At 42.3% G+C, this 15,637-nt stretch overlaps 1 protein-coding gene across 1 annotated transcript in view; it reads left to right on the top strand.

Moving 5' to 3' along the window:
- C27H18orf63 (chromosome 27 C18orf63 homolog) overlaps positions 1-10,797 on the top strand; it is a 34,568-nt gene extending 23,771 nt beyond the window's left edge. The window contains exons 12-14 of the mRNA XM_061130642.1: positions 4,887-4,938; positions 8,461-8,536; positions 10,770-10,797. Of these exons, the coding sequence (XP_060986625.1) occupies positions 4,887-4,938; positions 8,461-8,536; positions 10,770-10,797 (156 nt within the window). The remainder of the gene's footprint in view (positions 1-4,886; positions 4,939-8,460; positions 8,537-10,769) is intronic.
- The last annotated feature ends 4,840 nt before the right edge of the window (positions 10,798-15,637 follow it).

Genomic DNA, 15,637 nt, shown 5'->3' with positions numbered 1-15,637 from the left:
ACCAAAAGATAATTAAGTCTATTTTCATTTATTTTATAATTTTATGTTTCATGTAGTTTTTTATGTGTTTCTTTAAACAACCAGTAGGTGGTTGAGGAAAATTTTTTTATTTCCATTGTTTAAGATAATGAAATCTACTCTGAGTTTCATATTGTTTTAGAAGTATAGCACTTTGCCACTTTGAATTTTTTGTTATTTAGTCTCTTAGTCCTATCCAGCTCTTTTGTGACTCCAGGGAATATAGCCCTCCATGCTCTGTCCATGGAATTTCCCAGGCAGGAATACTGGAGCAGGTTGCCATTTCTTTCTCAAGGGAATCTTCCCAACCCAGGTATCAAACCCACATCTCTTGAGTTTCCTGCATTGGCAGACAGGTTCTTTATCACTAGAGTCACCTGGGAAGCCCTCTTTGAATCACATAAGACCTAACACAATTTTTAACAATTAAAAAAATAATTCCATCAGCTAGGAAGAATAACATGATGAGAAAAATCATAGGATATCATTATAGAAAACAATATCCCCCAAATATAAAATTAATATATATGCCTGTAAAATTTTTGAATAATACAAAACAGGCCCAAGAAAAGGTTAGAAGTAAAGAACCACCTGCAATTCCTCTTTGCAGAGATAACCACTCTGAACAATGGATGGACATGCACACACTCCTGTGAACATGGAATCAGGCTCCATACGCTGCTGTGGAAACACTTTTTCACTCAACAGGCTTTTTCATCGCTGGATAGTATTCCATTGCTATCAAATACATTGCTACTGCATTTGACTGTTCCTAATGATTGACATTTAAGTTGTTCCCAACTTTTCACTGTAACAACACATTACATAATTAGTCTGGTACAGATCTTTGCAAAATGTCCAGTTATACAGTAGTTTTGTTCATTGGAAATGTCTTTATTTTACCTTTACTGTTTTTATTATTGAAACTTGCTTGGATTCTTTATTTTTACTATTAAAATTTTCAACCACAGAACATATGGATAATAGTATAAAAAAACCTCTGAGTACCTATCACCCTGCTTCAAGAATTGTTAATATTTTGCCACTCTGTTTCATCTATTTATCACTGACACACTTTTTTACTATACTAATTTAAAGTGAATTCAGCCCATCATTTGGTTTTACCCTAAATATGTTTTCTTTTACAGATAAACCATAGAATATTTTTAAAGAAAAAGAAAAGAATGTGTTTATATACATTACATTTTGAAGGTCTACCATATCTTTGTTGAATCACTAAATTTCATTTTAGTTTAATAAGCAAACTAACAGGAAGCCTTCCATAAAAATAAAATCGATTTCACAGAAGAACTAGAGCCTTCAATCATATAATCAGGATACTGGAGGGAGATTTTATTCGTTCAGTCTTGCAATGATAAGACTGCAGTTGACTGGGTGGTCTAGTGTCCAGCAGTCCCATTTCATTCTGGGTTCCTGGCCAAGATGCAGAAGTATAAATATATCGAAGCAAATGTCAATAATGAAATTTGATCTAATATTTAAAAAGAGGGAAACCAAAATGGAGCTTCTGTTCTAACAAGTATTATTCTGGCTTTCAAACATTTTAGATATTTAATTTACAAAATGTGATATAATTGTTGTGGTAAGATATTTAAAGAAACCAAAAATCCTTATTGATGTCCCACTGAAATAGTCCTTCATTAAAAAAGAGCTAGTAGAGAGTCAAATATAAGTTGAACTTAGATTTTTTTAGTGTGACTTGCTGCTTTTACTACTTCACTAAACCATTGCTATTAAAGGCAAAAATGAACACATTTTATTTCAAAACTGTAAATATAATTATAGCTCTTGAAATTGTACCTTGTTAGTTTACCGTATACCTTTGCTGTTAAAATTTCTATTTTCCAGAATTATCTCTATTTTATAATTATTTTACCATTTTCATAGGGAAGTACGTCTGCTTTAAACCCTGTTTTGAATATGTCTTTCTCATTCTAAAACTAGTATGATGGACAACTAGTAGACTGCAGTAGAAAACAGTATTTCACTTTGTGAGCTATGGTGAAAATATTTGTTTATGAAAGTGCTGTTTTAATAAGGATAAATATTTGATGACTTGATCAGTCATCCACAACACATAGTCATTCCTGAAACCAGTGTTCCTCCTGTCCCATGTATCTCTAGACTGCCTTCCTGTCACTGTTCTGTTACCATGCCTCAGGAGTTAAAACTTATTTTACTATTAGACTTAGCAAAGTAATTTAAAAAGATAAATCCACTTGATCAAGTAGTGTATTGTATCCTCCTGTTCATTATATACAAAATCTTGATAGCCCTTCCTTCATTCCATTAGTGTCTAAAACTTAGAATTTATAGGAAAGTATTTCTTTAGATAAATATTAGCCTACATGGCAAAAGCCTGCTTACGTTAGGATCAGTCTATTTTCTGGTATAGAGTAGGTTTATTTTTCATCTTGTAGTATTTATAATATCTAAATGAAAATTTACCAAATATATATATACATATATAACATATAAATGTATATACATATATGTGTATATATATATATGATTTACTATAAAGATAAATTGACTGATAATTTACTAGTCCATATTCAGGTCACATTGTGCTCCAATTCAGTGGAGAAATCAATTAAGTTTTTGTTTCATTTTAAAGATTATAATTTTGAAAGCCAGAATAATTCCAAGTCTAATTAAGGAAAATTTAATTATTTTCTTGTTTAAATTTTTGGTAATCTATATGCATTGTGGGATACCCCTAACTCTGCCCCCAAATCATTTTTCTTTAGTACCATTACAACTTTAAAACCATGAATAAATGATTTTGTTTGCCTAAATGCAGAATCTGAAAAGATCAGCCATTGCATTTAAAAACAAAGTATGCTGAAATTGATGTTAAAACTCACCTTCATAGACATTTAAAATTTTTTCCCACCTTTTATATTTTAAATTTCACAATTTTGCTTACTATATCACTATTTTATTTGTATTTTATTATATATTACTATAATTTTTATATCATTTTATTTATATATTATTTATTGCTTACATAGCAACTAAGTAAGAAATATGAGTTAGTCAATGATTAGCTTTTATCTGACTAGCCAGTTTACTAACCAGTTTTTGCTGTTTTTCAAATTTCACATCATCTGCTGCTATGCTGAAACTGACAATATATTGAGTATTTGCTGATACTTACGAACAGTCAGTATTGATAAGTGCTTAAAGATGTCATGGTCTTTATTTGTTGATGGTTAAAATACTTATGTTGTATCCTACATGGTATCATAGTGTCTTATTTTTAATGAAAGAAATGTTTTTCAAATAGATGTATTTCCCTCTGTCAGAGTGACTGTAAGTAGGACTGGAAAGGCTTGGATAAATAATAAATTCTTTTACCTCTGTGATTCCATTTCTTCACATGCATTTACTGCTGGACCCATGTAAACAATTTTAGGTTCTCACCCCTTAACAAAACCTTTGTTCTCAAAGTTGCACATGCCTTTTTCTAATATAATTTCATTTATTTGTTTATTCAGCTGTGCTGGGTCTTGGCTGGCATGTGGGCTTTTCTCTCGTTGCAGAGTGGGGAGCTCCTGTCTAGCTGCGGAATGTGGGCTTCTCGTTGCGGTGGCTTCTCCGGTGTGGAGCCCCAGCCCTGGGGCGTGTGGGCTCAGCATGGCAGCTCCGGGGCTCACAAGCACAGGCTGTACAGTTGTGGCCCACGGGCTTAGTTGCTCCGTGGTATGTGGGTTCTTCCCAGATCAGGGATCAAACTCATGTCTTCTGCATTGGCAAGTGGATTCTTTACCCCTGAGCCACTAGGGAAGCCCAAAGTCGCACATTCTTTCATTCAACAAACATTTATTTAGTATTTGCTGTGTTCCAAGAGCTATTGCAGATACTTGGGATATACCAGTGAACACTGGCAGAAAGACAAATAGTAAACATAACAAATAAATTATATCATGTTTTAGAAGGTGACAAATGTAGGAAAAAAGAAATATATATTCCTTTATAAAATTGAAACCTGCAATCATATTCAAGGAGAAATCTGGGAAAAAAATAATTGGCTTTGTGGTTTATTAAATATCTACTTATCTCACCATTAAAATAGTTTGGGAATAAAATATTTAAATCTCTGAAGAACATGAGTTAAGCGGCTTTTAAAATAAAATCCTGGGTCTGCACATAGAGGGAACATATGTCAGTATAATTGTTTAGCTAAGATGAATAACATAATGGAATTTTTAAAACATGCTATTTAAATCATTATAAGGTTTTATTTCTAAGAGTAAGGATTTTATATAAATTGCCTTTTCCAAATCCAGTACTAGCTCTGCCCCTTACCATTACTACCAAAAAGAAAGAAATATGGGACTTTTATGAAGAAAATACAGCCTCACTGCCCTCATTTCCCTTTGGTTCTCAGCTTGGTAAATGCTTGTTCTGGTCTGGATCAGAATTTGAAAACTAGCTACCTTTTTGGAGTTCCTGTTTTTGATAATGGCATGCTAGGTTGTTCAAGCTAACCCTCTCATGGAAAGCAACTAAAAATGCTGGATGAATTTTCTTAAAGTTCATAGAAACATCCAAGAACCAAAATGACATAAGGAATTACAGTAAGAAAAAAGCCAGAAAGGTAAACAGAGAATTCAAAATCACTTTTGCTCCTAAGATATGTGATAATCCACACTTGAAATGGAGCTGTGTTTTCGTGACGTTGAAGGGTGAGGGGAGACAAATGCAGAAGTCCAGAGCCCGCAGAGACGGAGCCTAGAGGAGGAGCGCATTCCCTGCGGCACGTGCGCTTTGCTGGGGCCCCGAAGGCTGTGCCCACAGTCAAGGGAGGCCCTCAGTAACCAGCTCCACGCGCTCTTCCCCAGGGACCTATAAAGGGCCCCCTGGTGGATTTCTGCCCCAACGTGTATCACCAAGGTGATCCAAGAAGCCTCAAGCCAAAACTTAGCTTGAGATAGTAACAGACACATAAAACTTTTGGAAATACCAAAACCTTTAGGAAGAAATGGAACTTTATTGAATTATATTAAAGAATACTATCCAAGTAAATGGAGAACTATGTCATGTTCATAGATTAGAACTCAATGATGGAAAAATCGAAAGAGGTTTTGATCCAAATTTCAACATATTTGTTTTAGAACTTGATAAGCTTCTTATAAAATTGATATAGGAATGTAAAAGTCAAGAATAAACAAAGACTCTTAGAGGAAAAAAGATAAGAAGGGAGAACTTGCTCTCCAGATAGCAAGATTTATACAAAGCTGTAATAATTAAAACAATATGGTATTGGTATGCAGATTAACAAACCACTTGAACAGAGTCCAGAAAGGCACCGATACATATAAGATTTCATACTATCCCTGTTCATAATAGCTCAAACACAATCTAAATGACTGTTAGGAATTTTACAAACATAAAGAAGCAAGATAACAAAAGAGCTTCCATTCATGGGTAGTCCAAAGAGAGGAAAGTTCAACCGTGTTGTTTAAGGATGAATGTGTGCACGTGTGCTAAGTTAGTCGTGTCTGACTCTGCAGCCCCACGGACTGTAGCCCGCCAGCCTTCTCTGTGCGTTGGATTCTCCAGGCAAGAACACTGGAGTGGGTTACCTTGCCCTCCTCCAGGGGATATTCCTGACTCGGGGAGCGAACCCAAGCATCCTGCATCTCCTGCACGGCAGGCAGAGTCTTACCACTGAGCCACCGGGGAAGCCCCTGGGGACGAAATTTAAAAAGGAAAATAAAATTATAAAAATTATAAAGGAAAACAAAGAAATTGTTTAAAAATCCAGTACAGTGGTGCCTCCCAAGGAAGAAGAGGGAATGTAACCTGGGCAGGTAGATGGTAGGGAAGTCCTTTTGGAACAGTGGTGATTTCCGTTTCATTTCTTGCCCTGGGTGATATTATGCAAGCATTGACTTTATAATTGTCCATTAAACTCTATCTATATGTTTATGCACTTTTTAATGTGTAGGTTATATTTCATGGGGTATGTGTGTGTGTTATTTTGAGAAAAATAATACCAAAAAACAGAAAACTCTCACACAGCATAGAAGCCAGAAAGGTCTTACTTTTGGGGCTGTAAGGTGGTAAAATGGGGCTGTAGTTCATAACGGTTGCATTCTGACAGTTCTCTGAAGGATGGTGGGTGCCCAGGGCTCCCAGAATGTAACAGCAGCTTGAAAGCAGAGAGCTGCCTTTGGGGGCGAGCAGCAAGGACAAAGGGCAGCGGCAGTACCCCGTGAGGTGTGGGGTTCACGAGGCAGCCCTGTGAGGCTCAGCTCGTCCTGCCCAGAGTGATGCCCTGCTTCATGCTTCTCCACCCAGCAGTTCAGTGTCTAGAGGTTCATCCTGACAGTCACTGGATAAGAAACCACCTATGTGTATACACGCTTGCTAACATTGTTAGCTCTGCAGACGCTAACACCAGACACTCTTCAAAGCAGAATCGTGTCCTTCTAGTGGGTCCCTACACACTGTTACGGAGAAGGAAAGTGCAGCTTGCTCCAACATTCTTGCCTGGAAAATCACATGGACAGAGGGGCCTGGTGGGCTACAGTCAGATGGGACTGAGCACCTGAGCACACACACACATGTGCATGCATGCACACACATGCACATGTGCACGCACACACACACACACACACATGCACATGTGCACACCCACACACATGCGCATGTGCACACACACACACACACACATGCGCATGTGCACACACACACCCCCACACACACACATAAAAGGCAGTTAATGATTATGACCTAGACTTTTACGGCGTATCTATAAAACAAAGAACTCTTAGATATTATAACATTAAGCAAGCTATGTTTCCCAGAGCAATAAATCCAAGCCTGCCTTTTCTCTCCTAAGAACTAGTTTTAATACTTCATAAACTAAAGAAAGCCATGCTATATATGGGGCTGCTGAGATGAAACAAAGGAAAGTATTTTTAGTCATATTTCTCTTTAACCAGATTTACCACATTTCATTACTTTGCTGCCTACTATTGCTCTGCAGTCCCTGAGGAAATAACTAGATGAAATTGAGAATAAAAACAACATAAAGTAGGACATTCAATACCCCAGATTGTATACACCCAATCCGGTTGCACAATGATTAAATTTAGCTCTAGTTAACCTGATTTCAAGTGCAGTTCAAATCTGGGGGCTATGAGAACCAGAATGCTTGCTCTACCTGATCAGAAAATATTTATATTGAAACACATGGTTTTGAGTTTCCCTCGCATATAGGAACATTAACACACAACAGGCGGGTTCTCCTTTGAGAGATCACCGAGTTGTATTTGTACTGCCAACGTGACAAAGATTTTGTTCGGCCAAGAAGAGCATCACCCAGCAGTCCTTGCTGCTCCCTCTCTGCAGGCGCGTCTCCCAGGTCGCATCTCCACCTTGCGGTGCTGGAGGAATGGGTAGGCGGCTTCCTCTGGATGTTAGGGACTGTGACGCTTCCAACAGGCAGCTCCCCTTAGACTTAGTCTCCCGAAGCTTTCCAACTTCGAATGCATCATCTCACTGTTTGAAGAGAGACCGCAAAGCATAGAGCATCTGGGTAACTCACAAGGAAGCATTTTCAGACATTTAAAGTTGATTACATAACAAGGCTGTGTAATCTCTTCCTGGAGAAGGGGAGAGTGGAATTTCCAAGTCAAACTGGGTCACTTTTGCCTGGACTGGCTTTAATTAACTGGCAAATCTTCTGGGACGTATAGAAATAGACCAAATGTCCCCTCAAGTTTCCTTCAAACCTGCCTGCACTTTGCTGAATGACAGAACATTAGACCAGAAAGAGATCATGGCCCAGGAGTCTGAGTCCTTCACAGAACAGTGAGAGACTGATGTACAGAGTAAACGCTGTTCCCGTTACCATTATAATGACGAGGGTAAGATAATTGTTGCTTTCTAGTCCCATCTTGCTCTTTAAAAAAATCTCCTCATTGTGAAAGATATCATGGATTCAAAAGAGTTTATAAACTATACATGGGAGGTTCAGTACCTCAGAAGTGTCTCTTCTTTTTTAAAAAAATTAATTAATTTAAATTAGAGGCTAATTACTTTACAATATTGTAGTGGTTTTTGCCATACATTGACATGAATCAGCCATGGGTGTGCATGTGGCTTCTCCTCTTTAATATTCATTTACTTATTTCTTTGGCTGCACTGGCTCTTAGTTGCAACATGTGGAATCTTCCATCTTTCTTGCAGCACTCAAGTCCTAGTTTTTAGCTGTAGCATGGAGGATCTTTACTTGTGGCATGCAAACTCTTAGTTGCATCATGTGGGGTCTAGTTCCCCAACCAGGGATTGAGCCCAGGCCCCCTACATTGGGGGTACGGTGTCTCAGACACCAGACCACTGGGGAAGTCCCCTTCAGAGCGTCTTCAGTGTCTCTGCCTGACCTCACTCCTTTCCTGCCCCCAGAGAAGCAGCACGGGGAACTCTCCTCGGTCGTCTGTAACAGCCCGTGTGGACGGGAAATCCGAAAAGGAGGCGATACGTGTGGTTTCCCTGGTGGCTCAGATGGTAAAGAATCCGCCTGCAATTCGGGAGACCTGGATTCGACCCCTGGGTTGGGAAGATCCCCTGGAGAAGGGAAAGGCTACCAACTCCACTATTCTGGCCTGGAGAATGCTATGGACTGCACAGTTGCAGAGTTGGACAGGACTGAGCCACTTTCACTTCCATAGCTGATTCACTTTACTGTAACTTGAAACTAACGCAACATCGTGCATCAGCTACACTCCGATACAATTTCTTTAAACAACTAGACGGGGCAAGACACGGTTTTTTTCTCTTGGCCAGACAGCCGTTTCCTTTTGCATTACATACACAAAATTATCACGGGAGTGACGCTACTAGGTTAATTCCCTTTGGTTTTCCTCTTTTATTCTTATCTGTTTCATCTTCACGACATCAGGCATGCTTCCCTCGGACGTGTGCCGAGTTTCTGCTTTTGCTCTTCCGAGGGCGCTGGGCCCCAGGCCTTCCCAAACCCTCCTCCCAGGGAAGCATGAGAGGGCTACTGCTGGACAACATCACACATCGGCTCTCAGCGCGGGAAGACGAGGAAATGGGAGGGCCCTGGAGCCTCGGAGGGAGTCCCACTAACTCAGAATTGAGAAACCGCAGTTTCAAGCGGTTAAAACCACAACAGCTGATAAGCTTTCTCAAAGGTGAATATTTAAGTAACTACTGGAGCCACGGTAAGTATACGCTTCCTGGGAACCACGTGGATCCCCAAACAGAATTCAGGGCCCTTGTTAAGCCGCAGCAGCAAGTGGGTGCTGGGAAATAACCAATGTTGCCTGCAAGCTGTAACCCCAAAACCCTGACCTCGTCGACTGTAACCAAAAACTTAGTGGTCATATTCCCACTAAAAATAGGCTTTCATTCATTCATTTGTCAAATATTTAGAAAGCGCCTACTATGTGCCAGGACCCTGGAGAAGGAAATGGCAACCCGTTCCAGTGTTCTTGCCTGGAGAATCCCATGGACAGAGGAGCCTGGCAGGCTACAGTCCAGGGGCTCGCAAGAGTTGGACACAACTTAGCAGCTAAAGACACAACACACATCTGCCAGGAACTGTGCTATGGGCCAGATATATATCAGATGTAAAAGACCCAGTCAATCCTCCCCAAATCCAGCAGGGAAGAGAGGCAATCATGCCTCGAAGAGATGTTAAATGCTGCCAGAAAAGAGGTGTTGGGTTAGCCTAGGAGTTCTTTCTGCAACAGTATACAGAAAAAACTGAACAAATTTTTGGCCGACCCTATACAATGAGCTATTATGGAAGCTATCTAGAGCAGCAGCAAGTCTTCCAGAAAGAAGAGACTTTTAAGGATATTTCTGTGAGTGAGAATTCGTAGTGCGCCCTGGAGGTAAAAGAGTGGGCTGCATGCGTGCTAAATTGCTTCACTCATGTCTGACTCTTTGTGACCCCATGGACCATAGCCCGCAAGGCTCCTCTGTCCATGGGATTCTCCAGGCAAGAATACTGGAGTGGGTTGCCATGCCCTCCTCCAGGGGATCTTCCCTACCCAGGGACTGAACCCTCGTCTCTTACACTTCCTGCATTGGCAGATGGCTTCTTTACTACTAGCTCCACCCGGGAAGCCCAGAAAGAGCGGTCTAGACAGAGGAAAACCTGTGTGTGAGAAGACCAGAGAAAGGCATGGTGAGTCTAACTAAAGAAGGTCTGTGAGGCTAGGAGGCAAGGAGGAAGGAGCAGTGAGAGATGCTGCTGGACAGAAGGGACGGGGGATTTGGGGTCAGAGGAACACAGGCTGGATACAAGGGCTTCTGTGAAGAGGCTGTGGTCGCATGATGCAGAGAGTGAACTGACTTAGAACACTGATGTTAGAGCTTTCTCTTTTCCAACACAAGCATTTTTAGCATTTATAAATGTCCCTCTAGGCAATGCTTTAAGCACACCTCATAATTTTAACGTGTGCTTTTATCTCAATTCAGTTTAAATTGAGTTTTTCTAAATTTCTCCTTAGAAGCTTGATTAATTTTCAAATATTTATGACTTTTCCAGATTTCTTTTTCTGTTTTTGCTTTCTAGGAAGTCTACTGTGGTCATTTATTTTAAACTTACTGAGACTTGTCTCATACAAGACTTGTTACAGCCCGTGTATGACGTATATATGGGCCACCCCAAGTCCAGTTGATTCTTTCCCCTTCTTATCCGGCCTTGCCGTCCGGACTTCTTCTTTCTCTTTCTTTTCCAGTGGCCTCTCCTCCAGTGCAGAGAAGTGAAGGTCAGACCTGCTTAGATTTCCTACAATCTGGGAACTTTTCTCCACACTGCCTTTGAGGAACAAGGTAGCAACTTCACAAAAACAAATAATAAAATATTGGCCTGGATGTGAGAGCTGAACCATAAAGAAATTTGAGCAGGGAAGAATTGATGCTTTTGAACTATGGTGAAAGTTCAAAGACTCTTGAGCTAGAGAAGATTCTTAAGAGTCCCTTGGACAGCAAGGAGATCCAACCAGTCAATCCTAAAGGAAATCAACCCTGAATATTCATCGGAAGGACTGTCGCTGAACTGAAGCTCCAATACTTTGGCCACCTGATGCGAAGAACTGACTCACTGGGAAAGACCCTGATGTTGGGAAAGATTGAAGGCAGGAGGAGAAGGGGACGACAGGATGAGATGGTTGGATGGCATTATTGACACAATGGACATGAGATGGAGCAAACTCTGGGAAACAGTGAAGGACAGGGAAGCCTGGCGTGCTGTAGTTCATGGGCTCACAAAGAGTACGACATGACTTAGCAGCTGAATGACACGTTGCAGTATAAATCCATATTTGGGAAAGAAAATTACTCTAAAGGATCACCATCTGCAGAAATGTGACTGGCCACAATAATTACAACCTTCATATTACCATGCAGAGGGGTTGGAGCCAGAGCCACATGGCTTCAAATATCTCCTTTCCCAGAAGAGGGTCTTTCCCCATTGCGGTGGCTTCCCAGAAGAAAAAGATGTTCAGCCTCAAGGACAAATTCAAGCTCTCATCTCTTATGAGGGAGGAAATCGTTGCATTTTTCTGTTCTCTCTCCATTCATCTCTCTTTACAAATCTGGTCTCACGCACAGTCATTGTGTTTTATTGCTCTTGTTCAGTGAGGAAGAGTATCATGAATTGGGAATTACAGATTCTGCCTTGTTTTTCCATAAGTGGTTAGAACATAAAAATAGCCTCCAAACTCATGTGGGTGCCTACTGATATCTAATGCCAACTCCTAACCCCACTACCTTCTCCCTTTCATAATTGTAATAGTGTCTGGGAAGTTCAGCTAAGAATTTATTCAACTTAGTTCTCACGACATTGGAATTCTAGCAAGTTTTAAGACACTGGTCAGTTCTCTTGTTGCAGAAGATGAAGTCCCTTGAGTTGGATCATAGATATTCTTGTACAGGTCTCTGCCTTGTAAATTAACAAAGGAGCAGCTGATGAAAGTGGGTGAAGACATTGTGGCAGAGGTAGTTTGAATTATTTTAAGTCCTTAAAGTCACAAATTCTGAGGAATCTAGTGATATTTAAAGGGAAGAAAACAAGGGACATGTTTGTTTTTTTTTCCATCATTCAGAATTTTGTGCTTTGAAAGAGGAAGTGGGCTACAGAAGGAGCTGTGAAGTGGGTTACGGAGTCATGTGGCAGCCTGCATCAACTTTAAATAGAACAACTTGAGGGCTCTTTTAATTCTCTCTTGATGGTTATTTCTTCTTGGGGTACATAAAAGTGTATCTCTCCGCACAGCTTAACTGGAAATGGTCAGCCGCCTCCACCCCACCTCTGAGGTCCTACCGTGCCTCTGTTGGCACACCAAGCCCCACTCTAGCCATCGCCCTCACATTTGACTTTCATTTCTCCTCCAGGCTCTGGTTTGAGTTCCACAAGTCCTGACTTAACCACAGCCTAGCGAGAGGAGATGTCATGCATTCCTCTAGTCTCTGTAGTGAACACTGGAAACCTCCACTTCCTACGGGCTGGGGAGCCAGGGCCACAACTCAGCTTCTCTCCGGATGCATGTCTGTCACTGCCCTTAAGCTGCTGGCCCCACAGTTACCAGCTGCTCACGGCTTCCTGGGTGGCTCAGGCAGTGAGGAATCTGCCTGCAGCGTAGGAGACCCATGTGTGATCCCTGGTTGGGGAAGATCCCCTGGAGAAGGAAATGGCAACCCACTCTAGTGTTCCTGCCTGGAGAATCCCGTGGACAGAGGAGCCTGGCGGGTTACAGTCCAGGGGTCAGATCACAGGGCTGCTCAATTTCATGATGCAGTTCCTCATAATAAACCTCCATATGTGTGTGTGTATGTGTGTGTTTAACAGGAGAAGTACATATACCCGATGGGTTTTATTTCACTGGAGAGTGTTGACTAATACAACACCCTTCTTCAAAAGAGTTCTGAGTTCTTCCATGAACATTTTGCGTTTATTTATCCCCACCCTATCCTGTGATAGGAATTGCAAACGGATTGACTGTGTGAACCTTTCTAACCTCTCGGGTGGGCGGAGCACCCAGACCTACAGGGAGGGGAGGCGGGACACGGGGAGCGACCCCAGGCCGTGCGGCAATCACAGCCCTCTTGGCCTCACAGCGGCTGCCTCTGCCCCCGACGGCACTCACTCCTCCCCACGGCCTGGCCCACATTGGGCTCTCCCTGCCAGGCCCCAAGCAAGGACGTTCCTAATCCAAGCTGAGAACATTGCACTTTTCTCTTTACGTGGAGCTTAAGGTCAGAGGCTGCTGGCTCTCATAATTTCAGGAACTCACACACACAGTCCTCGGATGTGGAGCACTGTCAGTTAGGCCTCCCGAGCACGTGGAGAAGAGGGGGGAACTGGCCGGGCCGGCAGATGTCAGCGCTCTCCCATCATCAGCGCCGCTCACTGCCCACAGAGAACAGCTGTTCTGTTCTGTTTCGTGTCCACCTTGAACTTGGACACGGCCATCCCAAAGCTGCCAAGCTAAAACAAGAGGGGAAACGAGGACTGGCCTATTGATGAAGGGCTTCCCTGGTGGCTCAGAGGGTGAAGAATCTGCCTACAGTGCAGGAGAGCCAGGTTCAATCACCTGGGTTGGGAGGATGCCCGGGAGAAGGGAAAGGCCACCCACTCCAGTGTTCTTACCTGGAGAATCCCAGGGACAGAGGAGCCTGGCAGGCCACAGTCCACGGGATTGCAAAGAGTCGGACACGACTAAGAGACTATCACTTTCACTTTTCATATTGATGAAATGCCCATATTTTATGGACTTTTTTATAGGGCTTAGTTTTTACTCAATTTGATTCACCTTGAAACTTTACCATTGTGTGTTTTCAAGCATTATTCCTCATGCATTATTTTTTTAATTTATTTTTTATTGAAGGAAATAAAAACAAAAGTAAACAAGTGGGACCTGATTAAACTTAAAGGCTTTTGTGCAGCAAAGGAAACTATAAGCAAGGTGAAAAGACAACCCCCGGAATGGGAGAAAATAATAGCAAATGAAACAACTGACAAAGGATTAATTTCCAAAATATACAAGCAGCTCATACAACTCAATACCAGGAAGACAAACAACCAATCAAAAAGTGGGGAAAAGACCTAAACAGACATTTCTCCAAGGAAGACAAACAGATGGCTAACAAACACATGAAAAGATGCTCATGCATTAATGAGACCCGGGGACGGCAGACAGCACTGGGGTCTTCTGCGGGTGGACGGCGGGGCAGGGGGAACTCGGAGGCACTGCCTCTGGCTGGCTGGCTGCCCCAGGGCTCTCGGCCGCTGGCCGGGGGCTTCTCGCCCCTCCCTGAGGCTCCCGGCATTTGGCTTCTCCATACTGCCTCGTCTCCCACCCCTGCCTCACCATTCAGCTTGCACTGGGGACTGCTCGAGCACACAGCTCACACGAGCATCATGCCCTTGCTCCTGGACCAGCTGGGGCTCGCCAGGGGCACACCAGGAAGCACAAGGGGCAGAGCCCAACACCTCGAGACACGAGGGGACGAGACATGCTTCAGGACCGTAACCCGCGACATCGTCTTATTTCTCAGGCTTGCAAGCGTTTGCCCAGTTCCAGATCTCCAGGCATATTCTCAAGAAATGCTGCTACTTCCCTCTTTTATAAATAAGAGCTCCAAAGGGAGAGCGGGGGGCAGCACGGAGGATTCCAGTTTATGTTTTACGGCCTCAGATTTCCCAACTTGAAATACCACAGTTAATTATCCACATTACAAATGCAGCACTCAAGGTATTTACTAAGGTTTCATTTAATCTCACAGGTCTCTGGCACCTGGAGAAATTAGGAGCCTGGGGAAAACAGTGATTAGCAACCATTCAAGACTTAAAGGGCCTTGCAATTGCAAAAAGCACTTTTAAATACTTTTCAAACATGTATTTCTCAGCACCTCTCCCCTGAGAAGGTAGCTCCACTCCAGAAAAGTTAACCTGGGTAACTTTTACAGATGAGGGAGATTAGAACTCTCCAGGTTTTCAGTCCAGGTTTGCCTCCCTGTGTAAAATGTAGGGGACACTTCCTTAGCCCAAAGCTGGGTATAAACCTGAAATCCGGAGGCCACTCTCTGCTCTGTGAGCAATAGAGGAAGGAAACCCCTCACCCAGGGAGATGTTTGTATGCAGAAAATGCAGAGTACTTGTGTTAGTTTTCTGACGTGCTCAATCCCAACCTCCTCATGCTTTTTCATCTCATTCTATGACATTAAAATAATTCAGAGGGCCTGAGTCTTTGAAATGACACAAGATGTCTTTGGAGGAGCTGTGACTCTCTTTGGTTGTACAGTCAAAATAGCCCTGGGTCTGAGGAGGCCCTGGCAGCCACAGAAAAAACCCAGTATAGGTAAAAGTGTTTCTCAGTGTCCTTTTTTAAAAAGGGGGCAGTAATGCCTAGCCTCAAAGTGCTGCAGTCCATGGGGTCGCAAAGAGTCGGACACGACTGGGCAACTGAATAACAAAAGGACTGCATCGCCAATCGTGGAACTGCATGTACCTGCAGGGGTTATGGAGGCTGGGAGAGGGATCCTGCCGGTGAACGTCTCAACTCAGACAGTGGAAGCTGGACCTAGGGATGACAACGGTTCCTGC

The sequence above is a fragment of the Dama dama genome, chromosome 27 (assembly GCF_033118175.1).
Source record: "Dama dama isolate Ldn47 chromosome 27, ASM3311817v1, whole genome shotgun sequence".
Classification (NCBI taxonomy): Eukaryota; Metazoa; Chordata; class Mammalia; order Artiodactyla; family Cervidae; genus Dama; species Dama dama.
This window is presented reverse-complemented; position numbering and strand designations above follow the sequence as displayed.